Source organism: Amphibalanus amphitrite, unplaced genomic scaffold (genome assembly GCF_019059575.1).
Source record: "Amphibalanus amphitrite isolate SeventyFive unplaced genomic scaffold, NRLGWU_Aamphi_draft 000811F_arrow, whole genome shotgun sequence".
NCBI lineage: Eukaryota > Metazoa > Arthropoda > Thecostraca > Balanomorpha > Balanidae > Amphibalanus > Amphibalanus amphitrite.
In genome coordinates, this window is record NW_024882305.1 from 136,146 (window position 1) to 158,747 (window position 22,602).

Consider the following 22,602-nt stretch of genomic DNA (forward strand, 5'->3'; position numbering starts at 1 on the left):
CTGCGGCCGCGGAACGCGTGGCTGTGGACGCCAGCGCACGAGCAGGCGTTCAGCGCGGTGAAGATGGCACTCACGTCGCCTCCCGTGCTCGACTTCTTCGACCCTCGCCGCCGCACAGTCCTTGAGACTGACGCCGCTCGCTCCGGCGGCCTGGGCTACTGCCTGCTGCAGCAAGACGCCGCAGGCCGGTAGCGACTGATCCAGTGCGGCTCACGCTTCCTATCGGACGCCGAGTCGCGGTACGCCGTGATCGAGTTGGAGCTGCTGGCCCTGGCCTGGGCCTGCAAGAAATGCAGCATCTATCTCGGCGGGATGCAGCGGTTTGAAGTCCTGACCGATCACCGGCCGCTCATCCCGATCCTCAACAGTAAGAGCCTTGCGGAGATCGAAAATCCGCGGCTCCAGCGGCTACGAGAACGGCTGGCGCCGTTCAACCTGCTCGCCATCTGGCGGCAAGGCAAGCTGCACGCCATCCCGGACGCGCTGTCGCGCGCGCCGGTGGATGACCCGGCGCCTGAGGACGAGGAAGCCGAGAGGGACGCCAGCCATCAGCTCGCCAGCGTGCTCTCACGGCTGGCCACCGACGGGGCGGACGACGGTCCCAGCCCGTTCAAAGACGCGGCGCTGACAGAGGTGCGCGCCGCCGCCGCCGCCGATCCGGAGCTCATCGCACTCACTGACCTGATCCTGAATGGGTTTCCAGAGCACCGGTCACAGCTGGACCCGCGCCTCCGACCGTACTGGGGAGTTCGGGACCGGCTGGCCGTAGACGACGGCCTGGTGGTGTGTGGCCAGCGGCTCGTGATACCGCCCAGTCTGCGGCGCGCCACGCTCGAGCGCCTGCACGCCAGTCACCAGGGCGTCGAGCGCACCAAACGCCGCGCGCGGCAGGTAGTCTACTGGCCGTTCCTGGACAGTGACATTGCGAACCATGTCGGAGCGTGCCCGGCCTGCCAGCAGTACCTGCCCAGTCAGCAGAAGGAGCCGCTGATGCCGGAAAAGACGCCATCACGAGTGTTTGAGGCTGTCTCCGCTGACTACTTCGCCTGGGCCGGCCGCACGTTCCTGGTATACGCGGACCGGCTGTCCGGGTGGCCGTTTGTGTCGCACGTGGCCGGCGAGGCGACTGCCAGAGACCTGGTCTGCAGCCTGCGCCAGATATTCGCGGCCACCGGCGTGCCCACCACCCTCCGGACAGACGGTGGACACCAGTTCACCGCCCGGCTCACCCGAGAGTTTCTGCGCCGCTGGGGAGTGGAGCACCAGATCTCTACACCGCACTACCCTCAGTCTAATGGGCACGCCGAGTCGGCGGTCAAGGCCGCCAAACGGCTCATCCAGAAGGCGACCAGTAGCGGCGAGCTCGACATGGACGCCTACGCGCAGGGGCTGCTGGAGCTGCGCAACACGCCGCGCGCCGACGGCCGTTCTCCGGCTCAGGTCCTGTTCGGCCACCCGCTGAGATCGGCAGTGCCGGCGCACCACCGGGCCTTCGCCGACTGCTGGCAGCGGGCGGCGGACGACTGTGACGCCAGGGCCGCCGCGCAGCAACAGGAAACAGCCGAGCGGTACGACACGACAGCCCGCCAGCACAGCGCGCTCACCATGGGTCAGCGTGTGCTCGTCCAAGACCCGCGGTCGGGGCTGTGGGACCGCGTCGGCGTCATCACGGCGGTCGGACAGCGGCGCGACTACCTGGTCCGGCTGCCCAGTGGCCGAGTCTACTGGCGGAACCAGCGCTATCTGCGACCCCAGAGATCTCTCATCTCGGAGGGCGCCGCCACACCTGCACCCGGGCGCCGGCAGCAGCTCGCTCCGAGCTCGGCACCCGACGGCACGGAGGAGACCGCCGCCGCTGCGCCGGCGGGCGGACAGCCGGCACCACCGGTGCTGCGGAACAGCGCCGACGACCCCAGCTCAGTGCGCCGTGGGACGCGCCGCCGTCGCCGTCCGGCCCGACTGACCGTGCGCTGGGCGGACCAGACGTACGACTGAGTTCGTGCGTCCACACCGTGTGTGGTGTAATTGAATTTCCCTTTTACGCTGACATTTTGTCAGCATTTGCCGGTTTTTCAATTATTTTTAATTATACCTGACATTTTTGTCAGCCTTAATTAAACGTAGTGTATTTTGATACGAAACGCCCAGAAACGAGTTTATACTGACATCGGAGCATGTCAGCCTTTGCCATGCAAATGCTGACATGAGGAATTAAACGATTTGGGCATCTGAGCCGGACGCCATGGTTTATTTCAGTTTTCCCTTCAAATTCGTTTTGGGTGGCCAACAGCTAACGCTATATGGAAGCAATCTAATCGATTGCGATTGCTTTTGCCGCATTTCCTACTGTCACACATAAAAACCGCTGAAATATTGCGCCATTAATTGTCACCATCTGTGCTCTCATTTCAAAAGATAGTTACTTGTATATGGAAGCAAAAACAACCCCTGCAAAATGACGTCATCAAAAACAATTTATTGATAATTTTACCAATTAGAAGGCCAATATTTGGATTATTTGCACTAAATCGTGATAATATGCATATAGTTGACCTTTGGAACACATTTTACTTACCATGGTACATGTAATTCTCGAGATTGGAAAAAAATATTTGACGTCATGTGGACCCCACATCACTTTGTTATTCACGCTGGAGACAAAGCTGACGACTGTTTAGGTTTTTCGGGATATGTTTGTGGGGTGGGTGCGCGTCTTATGAGTGATTGCAAGGGAAGAATGGTTTCCTGAAGATAGTTCAAGACGTGAGGTAAGTCATATTCACGAAAAGAAATATTCAAGAATCACAAATTTAGTGTAGTTGGATTTCACTGATGTTAATAAATCCAAATAGGAAAGAACCTTGGAAAGAACTGAGTGATTGAGCTAATCCTTCCAAACCCTACCTTATCTTAGGTGTATGTACACAAAATTTAGAGGCCATGTGGGCATGTAGGACCTGATCTTTACGATTTTTACTTCCTCTGTTGTTGCTAGTGTGCATGAGTTAAAAACATGAAAGTAGATAACCTTCATCGCCTTGCCTTCATCGGATGTCAAGTTAGGATTCGAGGGCATTGACGGAGTGCCAGACTGGAAAAAAATCCATGCTACCATCAACATGTCCGGCATAATTGGTGAATGGCACCAAAATTACAGCGCAGTGTCTGGCATGACTCAGTGTTCCAAAGTTTTGGAGTAAGGATGAATGAAAAAAATTGGCGGAAGTGAAATTTAAGAATTTCAGAAATTCTGGCACGAGACGATAAGATCTGACCTTAGCTTACCTTACTCACTACACTCTACATTTGAATTGAGTACCCACCTTTCCATCAGTTGATATTCTCTCATGTGATTGGAACAGTTTGGATAAAATAGGTGTGATTTCTTGGCACAAATATCAAAATTTCAGCGCAAAACTGTTTGCGCTGAATTTAGGTGCATGAGAGCCACAAGGTGTTTGGCATAGTATATGGATTTTTGCAGTCTGGAGTGAGGGGTCCAAGATATGCTTGGGTAGCAGTGGTGGCCGAACACTTTCAATTAAGGGGGGCACTGCTGACTTTGGACTTTGGTCCCATTCTTTCAATGCAAAGCCCATAGGGCTGATGTTAAAATGCCAAAATCAAAGGGGGCATGGTTCCCCGTTGCCCCCCGTTCCGCCACCTATGTTGGGTAGGTTATTTCAACTGTTGACTGCCCTGACACTCTTTACTCAAGCTTGTGGTAATAGTAATCCGAAGCCTAGCATCCCACAAAGATGCCAGATATGAGATAGGGTTCTATGAGGATCCAATCCTTTTTTACCATATTCTACCTACTCGTATAGGTACATACCTACCTACTTCATGGAAAAACATTTGCATGCATGCAAGTAGGTACCTACCTACGTGCTTGCTTGAAGTATGAAGTTTCTTGGGCACGCAAACAGTGAATTATATGTGAGGCCTTGGTGTTGCTGCTTACAAACTGACTTCTGATATTATTCCATCATGCTATACTGACAAAAGAGCAAATATTCAATATGTGTCTGTTAAGGTATTGGGATGTATTTATGGCTCACCTGCTAAGTGGTGCTGATAGGCTTCCTCACCAGACCCTTCAATGGGGAAAAGGACAGACAGGAAGCATGAAGATAGAGATGCGCCAGCCGCAAATCTCAAATGGGTAAAGCATGGGAGAGGTTGGGATGGTGTGTCTGCTGGTTATGTGCTGATGCTGTTCATTAGGTATAGTGCTTAAAGGTAACATCTTGCACCTTAACATTAGTTTTGAGCTGACATAGTTATGTAGCCAAGTCTGGGGCAGTCAGGCTTAGAAACCATGTTCTGCCTTGGTCCCAAGTTTTACAAGTGCCTGGTGTTGAAGAAGTTTGTTCCTTCTATAACACATTGTGCCTTCACAAGGCAGTATCTCTAAACCATTGGTGTTGGTCTACTGATCTTCTTCTAGCATCTCCATGTAAAGTGGGGCTAGAACGGCGCTGAGCGGGTTGCCCATAGCCAAGCCTGATTTTTGGACGAATTCTCTGCTGAAAAATTGAAAAGACCCGAAGCTGACGCATAGTTGGACTAAGCCGATAAAATGTTCTTTCGGTAGGGGGGCGCTGTGTGTCATCGATGCCCTGTAGGACGCGGCGAACCGCACGCATGGCTACTTCTACGCTCACATTAGTGAAAAGTGACTTCACATCAAACGAGACCATCCTCTTCCCTCTCACATCTGCGTCTTTTAGCCGGTCGAGAAGGTCAGCGGAACTCTTCAGGTGTGAGCAGCTGATGCTCCCCAACGCGGCTGATAGTTTGGTGAGACATTTTGCGAGGCGGTGTGGGGCACTGTCCACCCCCGAGGTGATGGGGCGCATGGGGATGCCTTCTTTGTGAAGCTTTGGCAGACCCATCGTCTGTGCTGATTTTGGGTTTCTCTTCCAAAAGGTACTGTAAACGCTTGCCCCTTTCTGATCGCCTTAGAAGTTTTCTGGCTTCTTTGTTAAACTTTTCGGACTCTTTCTTACAAGAGTCGGAAGGAACTTCCTCGTAGACGATGGCATCTGGGATCTGATAGGAGTTCGTTCATTTTTTCGTCATATGTTGAACGGTCCAGGATGACAACACCTCCACCCTTGTCACTTGAGCTAATGACGATGTTGTCGTCTTTAGCGAGGTCTTTCAGGCTAAGCATATAGCGTCTGGGAATCGAGAGATGAGAAGAGGAAGCCATCGTCTTCAGACATGTGACAAATCCTTGTTTGAAGCCTTTGTCCACCTCCGAGTCAGTAGACTTGATGTTTCTCATCATGAAGGCTAGGTAGCTTTTACTGTTCTTGCCAGTGTCAAATTTGAGTCCCAGTGACAGCGCTTCAGTTTCTACTTGACTGAGTGGCCGACTAGACAAGTTGGTGATCAGGCGAGCATCTCCAGCATGTTTTCAAGAGCTTGATGCGCAGAGCCGGGACAGTTTGCCCAGTAACAGTTGTAGGTGCCTTTTCGCCTTGCGTTTTAATTGTTCCTCGAGGAGTGCTGGAAAGGGCTGCCGGAAACGACTTCTTAAAATGGCTGCTCTGTTGCTTAAAGTTTCGGAGTTTCCACACCATCCTCTAGATAAGCTCTTGCAGCCTTTGAACGGGTGCTGTTTCGAGTACAGTTGACGAGGTGCAGAACGAGGGAGAACTTGCTCTTCTATGCAGTCGTTCAAAAATAATGCTTGGTTCTCAGTTCTAAAATATTTCTCGCGTAGATAATACTCTCGTCTTATTTCCAGCTAACCTCGAGGAACAATTAAAACGCAAGGCGAAAAGGCACCTCTAACTGTTACTAGATAAACTGTCCCGGCTCTGCGCATCAAACTCTTGGAAACATGCTGGAGATGCTCGCCTGATCACCAACTTGTCTAGTCGGCCACCCAGTCAAGAAGAAACTGAAGCGCTGTCACTGGGACTCAAATTTGGCACTGGCAAGAACAGTAAAAGCTAGCTAGACTTCATAATGAGTAACATCAAGTCTACTGACTCGGAGGTGGGCAAAGGCTTCAAACAAGGGTTTTTCACATGTCTGAAGACGATGGCTTCCTCTTCTCATCTCTCGATTCCCAGACGCTACATGCTTAGCCCGAAAGAGCTCGCTAAAGACGACAACATCGTCATTAGCTCAAGTGACAAGGATGGAGGGGTTGTCATCCTCGACCGTTCAACATATGACGAAAAAATGAACGAATTCCTATCAGATGCCACCGTCTATGAGGAAGTTCCTTCCGGCTCTTGTAAGAAAGCGTGCGAAAAGCTTAACAAAGAAGCCAGAAAACTTCTAAGGCGATCAGAAAGGCGCAAGCGTTTACAGTACCTTTTGGAAGAGAAACCAAGATCAGCACAGATGAAGGGTCTGCCAAAGCTTCACAAAGAAGGCGTCCCCATGCGCCCCATCACTTCGGGGGTGGACACTGGACAGTGCCCCACACCGCCTCGCAAAATGTCTCACCAAACTATCAGCCGCGTTGGGGAGCATCAGCTGCTCACACCTGAAGAATTCCGCTGACCTTCTCGACCGGCTAAAAGACGCAGATGTGAGAGGGAAGAGGATGGTCTCGTTTGATGTGAAGTCACTTTTCACTAATGTGAGCGTAGAAGTAGCCATACATGCGGTTCACCGCGTCCTACAGGGCATCGATGACACACAGCGCCCCCCTACCGAAAGAACATTTTATCGGCTTAGTCCAACTATGCGTCAGCTTCGGGTCTTTTCAATTCGTCAGACGAGTGATTCAGTATTGATTGTTTTGTCCTCATGATCATGAAGCTCGTTTTAGTCTTGTTCATTTTCAGAGAGTTTCGTGGAAACCACTTTTCTAGTGCGGAAATAGAGCACTCGACTCAATCTCTGAGGTCAGTGATGCCGTTCTCGGAAGGATGGGCCCTGTCGTTCGCGCAAGAAATTATTTTACCATAAGGAATAAAATAATATGTCTCCTGTCAGTGAGATAAGTTTCAAACCAGTGGGAAGGCATGCCACACCAGGCCAGCTTCTCGATGAGGGCGCCGTAATCGACGCTGTCAAACGCTTTGCTCAAATCCACTGCCGTTATCGACGGCAGCAGGCCCTGGTCGGTGTTATCTGGCACCCAGGTGACGTCGATCAGAGCGTCCTAAATCGAGTTTACAGTCTGTCTTAAAAGTACCTACCGCGCAAAGTAACGGTGGATCCATCAAAGCTGACCGAGGAAGAGCCTGCTATAATTTGAAATTTACCGAACCAATTGACCTGGGGAATGGAAGAGGATGTCGATTGCTTCGGTGACGGTCAGGCTTGATGGATCCCCCGTACTGTTGCGCGGTACTTTCAAGACAGACTATACATACGTACAATATTTTCGGTTACTTTGGTCAAGACGCTCAGTAAAGATATGGGTCTAAAATTGCTTGGCAATGTGCGGTCACTATGTAGATTTAGAAATCGGCACAATGCACGTCGTTTTACAAGCCGAGGAAAAGACACCGGAGACCAGTAATGCGTTCACTCTGCGCAGCAGCAGCGGACCTTCCGCAGGGTAACACTGCCTGACTGTTAGCAGAGGGACCCCGTCGGCACCAGCGGCCGACAGCTCCGTCAGCGTCGCCGGGTGAGCTTAAACATAGCGGCGCAGACTCTCACTGGTCTAACGAGCCGCGACTTATCTTCACTCACTGTCACCCCTGCCGCCAGTCGGAAGCCCACAGGGGAGACAAAGTCATTGAGTGCGTCGGGATCAGGCAGTAGTCACATGGGCGTCATCACTTTCGCTCCCAGATGACAGGCCAAATTTCCGCATGGTGCTCCAAAATCTGCGAAAATCTTTAAAGAGCTTTTGCTGTTTAACTGCTTTTTCAGGGACAGATACAGCGCTTTGTCATCAGGCTGTGTAAACGGCTGCCAATCGGCTTGTGTAATGTTTTAAGCATTAATGGCTCCCCCACCTAAGCTAGAGCGTCCTGGAGCCACGGGCAGTGGGGCCGGCGCGTCCGCACACTACATTCTGGACACTGTTTATCAGTTAGACTGTTCCAGGTGCGCATAAAGATGTCCAGCAGCACGTGAGCATCAGTGGCGCTACCCAACTCTTCCCAATCAGACAACAAAAAGTCCAGGCTCAGTGTGTCCCAGTCAGTGCAGAGCCGGGCCCTGCACCGTACTGACTCAGAGCATGCAACGGCGGCTCTGAGGGCTCTCTACCGGTTATGCTGAGGTGCCTACCGAAGGCACCACATAAGCCCTTAGTCTCGCTGAGCTTTAATCCCATACCGGCCTTCTGAGCGCGCAACGCCAGTGCACTAATGGTCCCACACCGCTAACTGTAAGGACGTCATACCGAGGTATCTGAGGGTCCCACATAGGCTCATCATGGCTATGGCCACTCACCGGTGACTCTGAGAGTCCTGACCGGCGACTCTGAGGGTCCTTCACTAGCCATCACCGGTCCCTGAGAGCACCGCCTGAGGGTATCACTCCAAAACCTCAACGGATCCCGCACCCTCAGTGAGGGCCCCACACCGACGCCTCTGAGAGCCCCAAAGGGTAACCGATAATCGAAGCGCTTCTGAAGGCGACACACTGACATCTTTACCACGCTGATCTTTTGGGTCCCACCCACAGGGCTTCTGAAAACAGTACACAACTTGCAATCACGCTGAACTCTTGACCAACGCCGGCCTCTGATGACCCCTAAGCTTTCGAGCCTGCCTAAAGAAGGCCTGTCCCATGCGAGAGCCTGCAGGACAGGATCCAGCCACAGACCTCTCGGCACTCACTCACTCACTCAAGTCCTACGGTAGTCCGAAAACTTAATAAGTGCTCAGCTTCAGATGACTCTGTCACACTCATGGTGAGTCTGGCTGCGCGCATAGGGTATTACTCGTTGGCTCGGGAGGCTCACATCAAGCGATCGCATAGGGCCATTTCGGGGCTTCGAAGGTCGTTCGTGCGAACAGAGCGTCTCACCAGGCTCTCATGGGCTGAGTTTGCTTGGCGAGTCCCTTTCACTCATTGAGCCCAAAATGTAACACTTTGTGTTGGGCAGCGTACAGTCTTTCTTAAAAGTACCGCGCAAAGTGACGGTGGATCCATCAAGCCTGACCGAGGAAGGGCCTGCTATAATTTGAAAGTCACCGAACCAATGGAGCAGGGGAATGGACGAGGATGTCCATTGCTTCGGTGACTCAAATTTGGCAGTCCTTCATCGGTCAGGCTTGATGGATCCACCGTCACTTTGCGCGGTACTTTTAAGACAGACTGTACAGTGTCCGTCAAAATGTGTGCACGTCCCCTTCACATGCGCACGTTCAGAGTAGCAACCAAACCGTGATAGCCATGAAAACGAAACCTCGGTCCACACGAGATTCAGCTATCGGGCAAGTTTCAGCGCCATTCGCCGAGTTAATTGGTAGTTTTTGTAAGCGCAACAATTTAAGCAGTAAGCACCCCTGACCTGACACACGTCACGTGTCGTGTCGGTCACCAATATGCATCAAAAGTAGTTGTTACTTCATGATTGAAGAAGTAGATCTCCATCTCCCTGATATAGCACCGCTTGTCGATCGGTCGGACGATTGATGAATCCAATTTTTAGACAAATCCATTCACTTTCAGCTCAGTTGTGCACCTCGACGTGACCCCATCCTTTTCGATCACTTTCTCGAGGCGCTCGCGATACGCCAGCGCGGCTTTCTTGCGCATCTCGACAGTGATCTCTGCGAAGGCGGCTCTAGTCCGACCTTTCAACTCTAGAAAGTTCGCCGGCCGCGTCACGTATACCTTCGACTTCACATACCCCCACATGAAAAAGTCACACGGGTGAGGTCGCGCGAGCTTGGTGGCCAGGGCAGATTGGGCGAAGCGAGCGCGGTGGACAGAGCAGATTGGGCGAAGCTCGACCTCACTCCGTATGACTTTCATGTGGGGGTTTGTGAAGTTGAAGGTATACGTGGCGTGGCCGGCGAACATTCGGGAGTTTAAAGGTCGCATCAAAGCCACCTACGCAGAGATCGCCGTCGAGATGCACAAGAAAGCCGCGCTGGCGTACCGGCGAGCGCCTCGAGAAAGTGATCGAAAAAGATGGGCTTCACGTCGAGGTGCACAACTGAGCTGAAAGTAAATGGTTTTGTCTGAAAATTGAATGAATATAATCCCAAACGTGTACCTATATACAGGGCTATTTTTAAAGGGGGAAAGGGGGAATTTCCCCCTTCGAAAATTCCACTCTCCCTTTCAAATTGTGTCAGAATGGCTAGGGAGGGAAGGGGGAAGTTCCCCCTTTCAAAATTATTTTTGAGACCATTTTCAATTAATTTTCGAATGCCGGTCCCGTAGCTCAGTTGGTTAGAGCGTTGGACTCCGCGTGGTGAGAGCACGCGTTCCCGGTTATGACAGTCCGGGTTCGAAGCGCGACGGGCGCTCGACATTTATGGGCCTCCTGACAGGTATGGTTGCGGTTGGTGGCAGGCCGTAGCCAGGCGAAGTCAGCGAGGGGACCGGCCGTGCGCGGCTTTGTGCGCACGTTAAACTTTGGACTCTAAATTCTGCCATAGAATCGGAATTGCGCGATCGGAGGGTAGAGGGCAGGGTCATCGCAACAAGCTTCGCTTAGCGGTGGCTCTGTCCTTGTGAATCCTTCCCATCAAAAGGTTCGGACTAAATTTATTTAAAAAAAAAATTAATTTGCTATTCAGATTCTATAGTCATCGTTATTCAGATTCTAGTCATCAATCAACGTTGCTGGCGCTAAGATATGATCAATGAGTGTGGGCAGTGGCACCGCCGGGGCGGAACTTGGTATATCCGGAACTCCAGATTTGACCCGATACCGATCGGATGGTCGGTGAGACCGTCTCTTGTGTTGTCTCTTCGCACTCACTCAGGGGTGGATCCAGGAAAACTCCAAGGGGAGGGTCATGAATCGAAGTGGTGCCCCTACCTATACCCAAAATTAAAAACTCAACGGATTTATGCCACTTAATTTTGCTGGTGCCCTAATTTCATTTGGGGGGGGCTGTGGTGTCCCTGTTAGGCCGCAGGTGCCTCTGACAGGTTCGTGGTGCCGCTGGAAGGAACGTGGTGCCCCTGACAAGTCTGACGTGCCAAAGACAGACCTGTGGTGTCCCTGACATACCCATGGTGCCCCTGCGAGGCCGGTGGACCCCTGCTAGGCCGGTGATGCCCCTGCTAGGCCGGTGGTGCCCCTGGCTGGCCTGTGGTGCCACTGCTAGGCCGCTGGTGCCCCTGGGCCCTGACAGGACTGTGGTGCCCCTGACAAGCCTGGAGTGTCCCCGACAGGCATGTGGTGCCCCTGACAGGCCCGTGGTGCTCTTGCTAGGCCTGTTGTGCCCCTGACAGGCCTGTGGTGCCCCTGGTGTGCCTGTTGCCCCTAGGCCCAGACAGGACTGTGGTGCCTCTGACAAGCCTGAAGTGCCCCCGACAGGTCCGTGGTGCCCCTGTGAGGTCGATGGTGCCCCTGGCAGGTCTGTGGTGTCCCTGGCAGACCTGTGGTGCTCTTGCTAGGCCGATGGTGCCCCTGCTATGCCTGTGGTGCCCCTGTTAGGCTTGTGGGGTCCCTGCTAGGCCGGTAGTGCCCCTGGCAGACCTTTGGTGCCCCCGGGCTCCAGGGGGGTCATGACCCATGTGACCCCCCCCTTGGATCCGCCACTGCACTCACTGACATCGGTACTGGCGTCGGCTGGAAACCGGCGGGGGACGGGGGTCATGACTTCCCCGAATTTTATTCCCCCTCAAGTTTTCCTGTAAAAGTAACCCTGCCTATGTAGTGTGAAAAATTATCCAATTTGGTTAAGAATGCAGGAAGTTACTCAAGTTTCAAATCGGGAATTTGACGCGAGTCACCCTGTAGCACAAATTTCTTGAACGCCAGACATTAGGTAGCTCTGGTGGTTGCAACCGAGATAGATGAACCATAGTTTTCAGCCTGGCCACAGACTTGACTATCTCAACTCAAAACTGGCGCAGGTAAAGGTGGGGCAGTACCTTTAACCATTGAGCTTATTGTCGCCCTGCAGCAGGTCAGGCACCTGCAACCCAGCAGCAGCCTGCACCAGCTGACGCCCTTCCTGGATTCCAGCGGCCTGCTCAGAGTCGGCGGACGACTTCGGCACGCCCAGCGCAACTATGAGACGAAGCATAAAGTGATGTTATCTGCCCGTGGAGTTATCATCCGGCTGATCGTCACCGACCCACACAGGAAGCTCGCCCACGCCAGGACGGAGCACGTCCTGACTCACCTGAGCTAACAATACTGGATCAGGTCTCTCTGCGGCAGAGAGACCGTGAAACGATTCACACGCGCTTGCACACCCTGTCGAAAAAGGTCAGCACAGCCGCTGCCACCACGAATAGGTGACCTGCCAGCCTTCCGCATGAGCGGGCCGGCGCCAGTGTTCGCGCGAGTGGGCGTGGACTTCTTTTGACCGATGACCGTCAAGAAACGCCGAAAACGAGAGAAACGGTACGGGTGGGTGTCACTTCACATGCCTGTTCACCCGTGCGGTCCACATCGAGCTCGCCCACTCATTGGACACTGACTTATTCATCATGGCCATGAGACCCATGATGGCCAGACGAGGCAAGGTCAGACTCGTGTGCTCTGGCAAGGTACAATTCTGCGCGCCGACGAGCGTGAGCTGCGGCAGGCGCTCCAGCACTGGCACCAGTCCAAGATCGCCGACACTCTCACAAGAAGGGTTTGATCGACTCTTCAAACCACCGGCCGCGCGGCACTTCGGCGGCGTGTTCGAGCACGCGGTCAGCCAAACGCGCCCTGGCAGCTATGCTTGGTGACAGGGTCGTTGACGACGAGACGCTGCAGACGGTGGTGACTGATGTCGAAGCGCTCCTGAACGGACGTCCGCTGACGCACGTCAGCACCGATCCTGACGTCTACCAACCTCTGACACCGAACTACTTCCTCATCGGACGAGCCTCCCCTCAGCTGTCGCCCGGTGTGTTCACCGACAGTGACATGTGCAGCCGACGGCGCTTGAAGCACACGCAGGTGCTGCTGGTTCATTTCCGGCAACGCTGGCGGCGGGAATATCTGCCCACGCTGACCGCGCGCTCCAAGTGGTTCAGGGACAAGACCGAGGTCAAGGTCGGAGAGCTAGTACTGCTGTCCGAAGAAAACGTAGGCCGCGTGGACATTAGCTGGTGGGACGAGTGGAGCGTGTGATACCCGGCGCAGACGGCTGTATTATTCGCGTCGTGGACGTGGCGACTGCCACCGGTCAATGTAGGCGGCCTGTCACCCGCCTCTGCCGACTGGAGTGCGACGGTAATGGCTGTTGGAGCCAGGCTGAAGTGTCTTGTGCGGTGTTAGATTTGTTTATGGTAGTGCTTCCAAGCTAGCGGTAGTCTCTGTTCGCGTACGTTCACTTCGGTAATTAATGTGAGTTCTGTGTTGTACGCTTTGCGATGGTTGTTGATGTGCCGACCATGTGACAGCACCTTCACTGCCGCCAGTGCCTCTCAAGCGTTTGTACTTAACGATATGTGCCAGTGTGTGTGTCACTGTGTCAACGTCCAGCTGCTAAGACCGCTAAGACTGCGCCGTCACTGGTTTTATGAATGGTCGCGTGATTGTTGTCGGGAATGATCTCCGCCTCGGTGAGACACTAATGTGTATTGTACGCAAGTGTGTGTTTGTAAAGTGTGCGCGGATGCGAATAGTTTAAGCGTGTCAGTGTAGTTTGAATGATTGTTCGTTTGTGGTTTGATTTTCCGCGGATGATTGCGAAAAAAACCGGGCCGGCTATGCAAGCGAGCAAAGACGGCCGGCGCTTGGCACGGTCGGTCCGCCGCACCAGCGCACATGTGTGTGTCATGTTACCCCTGTCCTGGTTCTTATATATATAGACAATATAGACTTTTATGCACAAATTTTTACATTATATAGGTATAGACTCTTTATAGACTTTTACGACAGAGGGCCCACGTGTTGTGTACCGTGAGGGCTGAGACGGGACGGGGCCGGACAGTCTTCGACGCGACTCCGCCGGTGCGAGGCCGCGCGGGCGTACGACGTGGCCGACGTGCCATTTTTTAAAAATAAATTTAGTTCGAATGTTTGAATGGACGGATTGACAGAGCCGAGGCCAATGCTAAGCAGAGCTTGTTGCGTAGAACCCGACTCCTACCGCCCGATCGCGCAATTCCGGGTAACGGGAGAATTTAGATGCCAAAGTTTAACGTGCCCTTCAAAGCCGGACACGGCCTGTCCCACTCGACTGACTTCAACTGGCTGCGGATGCTCCCACCAACCGCAGACGATCCCCGTCAGGAGTCTCAAATATCGAGCGCCGGAGCGACTCGAACCCGGGCTCTCACTACCGGGAGTCGGTGCTCTACCAACTGAACTACGGGACAGGCCATAACGCGAACGACGAATTGCACTGCACCTGTGGTCGCCATATTTTAACCTTTTTAGCCGTATGGCTATCATTCCAGAATAGACTTTTACATAGACGAACAATAACTTTATATAGTACTCCAGGTGACGAACGAGTACGAGTAGTACGAGTGAACGAGTACGGATACGCGCAAACAGCAGGGGAAGAGCTGGGGGTAGAATATGCCGACCCCTTACATGCCGTGCAATGCATTAAACACCCACTGACAGGGCTGCGGAGTCGATGGATTTACGGCGACTCCGACTCCGACTCCGACTCCGGCTTTCAAAAACCAACTCCGACTCCGACTCCGACTCCGGGCAGAAATGTCGACTCCGATCGACTCCAACTCCCGACTCCGACTCCGCACACCTGGCAGGGCTGCGGAGTCGACAGATTTTCGGTGACTCCGACTCCGACTCCGGCTGGGGTTTCCAATATCGACTCCGACTCCGACTCCGGTCACAACCGTCGACTCCGACCGACTCCGACTCCGACTCCGACTCCGCAGCCCTGCCCACTGATCTATTGTTTTAACAAAAAGAAGACCTTTGGGGCCCTGTCCCTCACTTCGTTAGCACAAACAATGATTGGGGTCTGGGGGGCCCTGACCGTTAGTCCCGGTTGGACGTCTGCTGTGCCAGGCAAGTGCTCTGCCTACCTCATTAGTGTTCTCATTTACAAAATTAGGGACGTACCCACGGGGGGGGCGGACGGGGCGCGCGCCTTCCCCTTGGGGCATGAGGAGGCCCCCGTATGGAATCAGGGCCCCCGTGGACTGAAGACCCAGGTTGACCAAAATCACGTCGGAGGCGAACGAAATTCACGGGAAAAAATCACGCCAGGACAATCAAGGTCCTCTAACCAGCCTGACAGCTAGGGTCCTTCTCGCTTCCTGGGGCCTCCTGTGAATAACCGTTAGTGTCTGTGTCCGACCGCTAGGGCCCCTCTGACTCCTCAGTAGAGAGGAGACCCTCTGTAGGTAGGAGGCCGTCTGTAGAGAGGAGGCCCCTTTACGAGTAGAGAGGGGGCCCTCTGTAGAAAGGATTGGAGGCCCTCTTTAGAGAGGAGCCCCCTCCCCCGGGATTCCACCGCCCCCCCCCCCCCGCTGGCGAAGTCCTGGGCACCTGCCTGTACAAAGTCAACTCATTTCGTTAGAGAAAGTTATTACAAGAAATAATTTCGCTTTATACGGCCATCATATACCCACTCTCGATCATGACGAAGTGGCTCCCCGGTCAAGCTGCCTACTTAGGTACTCATCCTATCAACCTAGGCGTCAGGTCGGTCGCGCCGGTGCGGTATACATAAATTTGGCGGGCGTCGGCCGTGCCCGAAGTGTTCCTTTCCCTTTCCCCTGCCAACCATGAAAGAAACGCCGTTTTCCCGTCATGTCAGGATGTGCTGGCATAAGCTGACACCGGTTAATTAAACGATCAAAAATGTCAGCTTAAAAATGTCACCCTTAAATAGACGCTGTTTATTTGTGTCAGCCTTTGCTGGAAATTCGACTATGGATGTACATTTTTGTTTATGTGTTAGACGCAATGCGTATCTTGTACCGACGCATGCGTCTTGAGGGGGGGTGTTGTGATGGGGCACGTTTTCCTTTCCCTTCATTTGGTCTCACCCCCCGGTCATATGGAAGCACATAAAAAATAAACAGTTCCATGGTCGCCGCCATCGTGTTTCGGTCGTCCTGTGTCGCTCCAAGGATATCGCCGTGTTAATCGCCACTACCGACCATAACAGAACTGACGCATCGGCGGAAGCGGGAGTCCGCAGCGGAGAAGCCTTCGTGGAGTGTACACGGGTGTGGGAAATGAATGCTAAGTGTATCCAAATTGAAGGCACTGCTCTCGAATGATATAAATACTGAACAGCTTTGGATTGTTTATATTCCAAATGTTTACTTTCAGGACGAGTACTCCTTGTCATTCGGTCGTCAACTCCTCTCTCCGACCCCGGCTTAGCGCAGGCACGTATAACCTAGAATTTGGCCGAGGGGGGGAGCGGAGGAATCCCGTAGAGAGAGCCTCCTACCTACAAAGGGCCCTCTACCCGAGGAGTCAGAGGGGTCCAGGGTCCTAGTGGTCAGACACAGACACTAGCGGTTATTCACAGGAGGCCCCACGCAGTAAATTGAAGGGCCCTAGGTGGCAGGCGAGTCGGAGAGCCTTGATTGTCCTGAGTCCTGACGTGATTTTTTGGGGGATTCCCATGAATTTCGTTCGTCTCCGACGTGATTTTGGCCAACGTTGGCCTTCTGCCTGCATGGGCCCTGAAAACCCCTAGGGGGGAGGCGCACCCCGTCCGTCCCCCCTTGGGTACGTCCCCGGTCGGTCCAGCGACTCCACACGCGCCTACCGACACACAAGAAACTCTTGCCATTATGTTTGCTTCTGACGCAATCACGACAGAATTACGCTCTAATGATATGCATGCTGCCAATTGCCATTGCTTTGGAGTCGGTGTTTTGAATTTCTGCGTTTTTTTGGATCGGCTCCACTCTCCAGACAGCTGGCTCAGCCTAATCGACCAGAGCAATGCGACACCTATACCAACTTGATACCAACCTACTTGGCGGGGTGGTGAATTCATGAAGTGCGAATGCGAAACATGGCAATAGATGGCGGAGCAAACAGCATGGGGAACGCTGGGACGCATATTTACGTCTGGACAACGAGTTGCGGGGAAAAGTGCTGATTGTGTTGCAGTTTTAGGAGCCGGTGATTAGGGTGGATTTTTAGGTTACTTTTTCGTTCCGATTCATGTATTTCATAGTGTTTGGCTTTTGAATATTTTAGTTCTTTCAGATGAAAATTACTTGCTTTACAAATTTTGTAAAAACGTTTCATTTTTCATAAGCCGACGTTCAGAGTCCTAAAAATACATCAGCACTACAATCATTGTAAACAAACAAATGGAGCACCACCACTTGGCTCTGTTCCAAGGCCATATTTTTAGTTTATCTGGTGGTTTTCTTGCTCTTGTACGTCGTTTTGTTGGATGTTTTGAATCCCATAAGATTGACTTATATCATATTTAAGAAGCATGTTGACTGAAAACAATCTGAAGTATCCAGGAGGCTGACAGAGGTCCTGAGTCTGACTACTGAGCAATATCAATATCAAGTTGAACAAGTTATGAAATTTTGGTTGATAAACGCAAGTTGATCGGGCTCATATATCAGCAAGAAAAAGTAAAATTAAAAGAGCTTATTGTCCAAAAACAAGCTATAATATTGCAGACCTTGGAGCAATACTGAAGAGCACGCTGAGCAGGATCATGTCAGAACATGTTGACTGATGAGCGCATATTGATGTATTGGTATGAATATTGAATGATAACTTACAACAGCAAGATAAATTAGTGCTAACTATCAAGTTAAAATCTAGAATGAATGGACTTGGGCAGTTTTACTATGCTTAGATGCTATGCAGATTGTAATGTGCATCAGGTACTCAGTGTCTGGCAAATGAAACATGCGATCATTCCGTTGCTACTGGAGGAGAAAGCTTGGATCACTAAATCCACTTTATGTTGATTTTGATGTTAATCATCATCACTGTAACTCTCGAAAAAAGGATTGTAGTAAAATTGTCAATGTGACAATCCATGCAATGATGTGATCATATTATGTGTTCATAGTCATTCGTGATAGTCATTATTGGTCCAATATACAATGGCAAAGCTCTCAGTCTCAGCGTTTCTTCCTGTGGATGGCCAGCAGTGACTCAGAGCTTAGAAGTATTAGTTTTCTTCACAGGGCTGGGATAAAAAGTACTGAGGGTAATCTTCCACCAAGGAACTCTACTTTGACATGGTATGAGATGTAGGCACAAGTAGGTAGGGGCTCAGTTCCTATAGTCAGTAGTTGTGTATGTTTAGTCGGGTTAGCTTAGATCAGATTGTTAGTTTTTTTTTTAATTTGCCAAATGTCCATAAAAATGTGACCTGAGCAATGAGCATACCTGAACCTGACTAACCTGACAGCTGACCTAACCTCAATCATCACACATATTTGCAGCCTACCCAAGACCTGCATGGCAGTAGCACCCAGTTATAGGTAGGTACTCACCCTAACTCAATCTTACCTGCTAACCTTCAACTTGCCAAAAGTTAGCTCACATTGCCAAGCTGTGTCCAGGGAAACAGTCAACTGAGGAACTGGCTCATTGGGTGGGTGGTGTGAGTCTGTGTATTTAAAGTGTTTCTTCTCTGAAGCTGCTCTGCACTGCTGAATGTCATGTTAGATGCTCAGAAAATGTGGGAAATGATTACTAAGCTACTTTAGTGCTTTGTTAATGCTCGAGACATGAACAAGTACAGATCCTGCAGGGTACAGCTATGAGTTAGGTGCTAGGTGAGTATGTTCTGTGAATGTGCTGTTCCCTGTTTGACCGTAAGTAGGTATACAAACAAGCACAGGGTCACAGTTATATTCAATCTCCACATAAACATACAACAAAAACGGCCATATAGGTACCTAGCCTAACTCCAAACACACCACAGATAACTTAAGCCTTTGAAGGCACAAAAATGTTTTGATTAACAGGACAGGTTTACAATATATCCTCTGTCCTTGGGGGATCTTGCTGCCAAGTTGAGGTATGATGACTGAACTTCAGGATTGATCAACCTTTTCTTAGCCACTGCTTATATACGAGAAAGACCAAATGCTTGTTTCTTTTGATTTACAGGACATGTATACAATATATCCTCTGTCCTTGGGGGATCTTGCTGCCAAGTTGAGGTACGATGACTGAACTTCAGGATTGATCAACCTTTTCTTAGCCACTGCTTATAAACGAGGAAGACCAAATGCTTGTTTGTAAACTGCGTTGAAAATTTAATGATCCACCTTCAATTCTGACATGAAGGCACAAATGAAATAGTTTCCTCTCCTTTTGGAATACACAAAGCAAAATATTTAATAAATTTTAGTGGATGAACAAGAGCAGAGCAATTAGCATAGCTGGCACTGTTGATGAATTACACTGACGCTTATTCGCTTCATATTTTGTAACAAACGCGCTAAAACTGCAATATAACAGCACTATATGCTTCTTGACAAAATACAATAGAATTAAAAATTTAGCCCTGATGGCATTCATACTTGGTGGAAACGTAATTACAAAATATTTTGTAGTAACTATTAAATTTCGGCCGAAAACAGTGCACGGTTTAAAAAAGAATCATTCCAATGACGGTCCATTCTTGCGGTCCTGAAATCGCCACTATTTCCGGCCTCTCCAACGCAACTCGTTGTCCAGACGTAAATATGCCGCTGGGACACGCATTGAGGAATGAAATCCGTCACTTCCCAGATTTCGAACGCATCCTTAGAGTGCATTACTTTTATGTGCTTGCGTTCGGTCTTGGGATTTCTCAGCAGATGTCGCCAACAGTAGAGAGATTGATCTAGAATGTCTCGTTATCGGAAAAGTATGGTAGCCATACACCAAATGGTTTTTGCGTATAGCTACCATATTACTTCCGATATGACTGTTGACATCACTGCCGATATGACGGAGCAGTGCATTGGCAATATGCCAAGGGCAGTAACATGCCGTCAGTCACGTCAGTCATCGGCCTTGGCTATCTGTAAGAATCTTGGCAGGAATCTTGGCCTTTTCTTGGACCCATAGCCTCGGCCTTCGACCAATCATATCGCCGAATTCGCAAGCGGTGAGAGACAAATACGGCGTGCCAAAGACATATTGGGTGTCTCAAAATCACTGAGAACCACAGGGGGGGGGAGCATTCCGGTCTAGGGGTAAGATACTTGCCTCTAGATTCGGCCATCCGGGTTCGATTCCCGGGCGATGCACGTGGCATTGCCGCTACCTGACCGCTTGGAACAGCGTGAGAGTTCCGGTTAGCACCTTGGTCCACTGGATGTGGTGCTTAACCCAAACCAACCAACCAGAACCACAGGGGAGCAATGCCACTTGAACCCTATTGGCCGTAGTGTCTAACGGTGGCGGCCATATTGCGCAGACCAAAAAACGGCTGCCGCCTGTGTTGAGGAATAGGGAATTCGGGACCTCGATTTACGTTTGCGGCCGCCGCATCCGTTACGTTCAAGTTACGTAGATACGGAACCCGGCATCTTACGCAGAATTGAGTGGGGAACACGATCGTATCTTCAGAATTCCTCAAATTCACTCGCCGGACCTACATTTGCCCCGGCCGAGGGGGTTGATTGAACCCAACTCGCTAATGCGCCGCTAATTAAACTAGAATTAAGCGGTAAATTGGTCGTTTGCGACAAAGGATAATGCAGAGTGACTGGTAGGAACCCACTGTAAAGGTCCCGGGTCAACCGGTGACCTCTGAGGTCAGGTCAAGTGATCTAAGGCACGGGTTCGGTTTTTGGTAAATAACTTCGCCAAAAATGGCCGTAGAGCCGCGATTTTGGCATCATCGTGTTCAGCTAGCTCAGGCACATCGAGTGATATACTTTTTGTTCGGGTCAGGTCAACTTAGGATGTTGACCTCAGGTCAAGGTCAGGTCAGCACCGCCAGGTCACGAAGTTGGTTGAAAGAGGTCATGTCGCATATCATTCGATTCGGCAGGTCTTCCTGAGTCCATTGGTGGCTTTCCCGACTCGCTAGCTCAATTTGATCGGGAGTTATTGAAGAAAAACTGTGACCCTTGTGACGTCACAAATGACGTCACGCAAGGGCAACAATGCAAATATGAAGCATAGAACCTTGCAAGGAGTGCATGAAATCATGATTTTATATGCTTGAGATAGTTTCAGATCATTCTCGGCGCCAAAATAGCAATTTTCATATTTCGCCATTGACTTATAAGGGCTTAACGTATTAGTTCCTTGTAGCTGAGAATGTTTTAGGATTTCATCTTATTCTCCACTCAATTCTGCGTAAGATGCCGGGTTCCGTGTCCACATAGCTTGAACGTAACGGATGCAGCGACCGCAAACGTAAATCGAGGTCCCGAATTCCCTATTCCCCAACACAGGCGGCGGCCGCTTCCTGGTCTGCGCAACATGGCGGCACCGTTGGACACCATCTGGCGGCCGATGCGCATTCCACATTATAGAGTTCAGTGCTGAGAACTCTGTAGCTCAAAACTTAAGCCCTGCACTCTTTTAGATCTACCCCGTTGAGTGGCATTCTTGTGAAAATTATGTAAAGATATTTATCAGAATAAGGTAGAAGTGTAGGGGGTGGCAGGTGAGGTGCAGAAGAAGAAGAAGAAGAAGAAGAAGTTGTACCTATCCAGAAATTTTATCTTGATTTGTGGACTAGACGAAGACTAGATTTTGATGAAGAAATCGACAAACTTGAACAGACTGCAGGTAAGGTGTTGGTTTGTCATGCCGATTGTCTTGAAACCCTTTCCTTTTAATCTTTCAATTAAAATCAGCAACTCCTATCCAAACCACCAAAGAGCCGACATCTCACTCAGTCCAAATTTTCGTTCAGAGGCCAGTCATGGATTACACATGGATTGGAAGGTTCCGCGATCCTAGCGACATTTGGGACTGCGCATGCGCAAATCGACAGACAGGAAAGCGGCCAGTGCGAACATGGCGGCGGACGGCAGCTCGTGGTGCGGCGCTATTAATTGCAGTAATTCGAAGAAGAAAAACCCAGATCTTTCGTTTCATCGTCTTCCCAGTGATCCTGAGAGGTTAGTGCATTAGGTGAAGGCATTCACTAATGTGGGTGTCATCTAGTTTTTGCTGTACGGCCTCAAAAAGTTGTCGGTGGCTGGGAAGACGTCTCAGTCTCTGTCCTTTTGTTAATATGGGCAATTTGAGTTTGGTTTGAGTTTAAGCTTAGGAACTGCCTTGTCCTATTCGAATAATTTAACCAGGATTTGAACTTATGATCAGATAGAATCACTTTCCATAAGGCAGAATAGCTGCTATCAGTTTAATGTACCTATCTACATATACAAATGTCAACAATATGTCAACAATATGTCCATGTTTTTTTAAAGGTAAATTATGACATTTTCATGAATGTTTAACTACAAAGCTCAATATCTTCATTAAACTGTTTTACCATTTACTATTGGCTTTAGTTGCTTGAAAATAAAGCAGGCAGTGGCGCTGGAACGGGGGGGGGCTAGCGGGGGCTGAGCCCTCCAACTTTTCGGCTGGGGGGGGGGGTTCGTAATGTATTTGAGCCCCCCCCCCCAGCTGGAGGA

The 22,602-nt window shown here is 50.9% G+C and overlaps 1 protein-coding gene across 1 annotated transcript; it reads left to right on the plus strand.

The window, feature by feature from the left end:
- The first annotated feature begins 63 nt into the window (after positions 1-63).
- Positions 64-16,090, plus strand: LOC122366490. Its single transcript, XM_043338811.1, has 3 exons — positions 64-188; positions 369-2,021; positions 15,934-16,090. Exons 1-2 carry the CDS (start codon positions 64-66, stop codon positions 1,993-1,995), a joined length of 1,752 nt encoding a protein of 583 aa, XP_043194746.1. The 3' UTR covers positions 1,996-2,021; positions 15,934-16,090.
- The last annotated feature ends 6,512 nt before the right edge of the window (positions 16,091-22,602 follow it).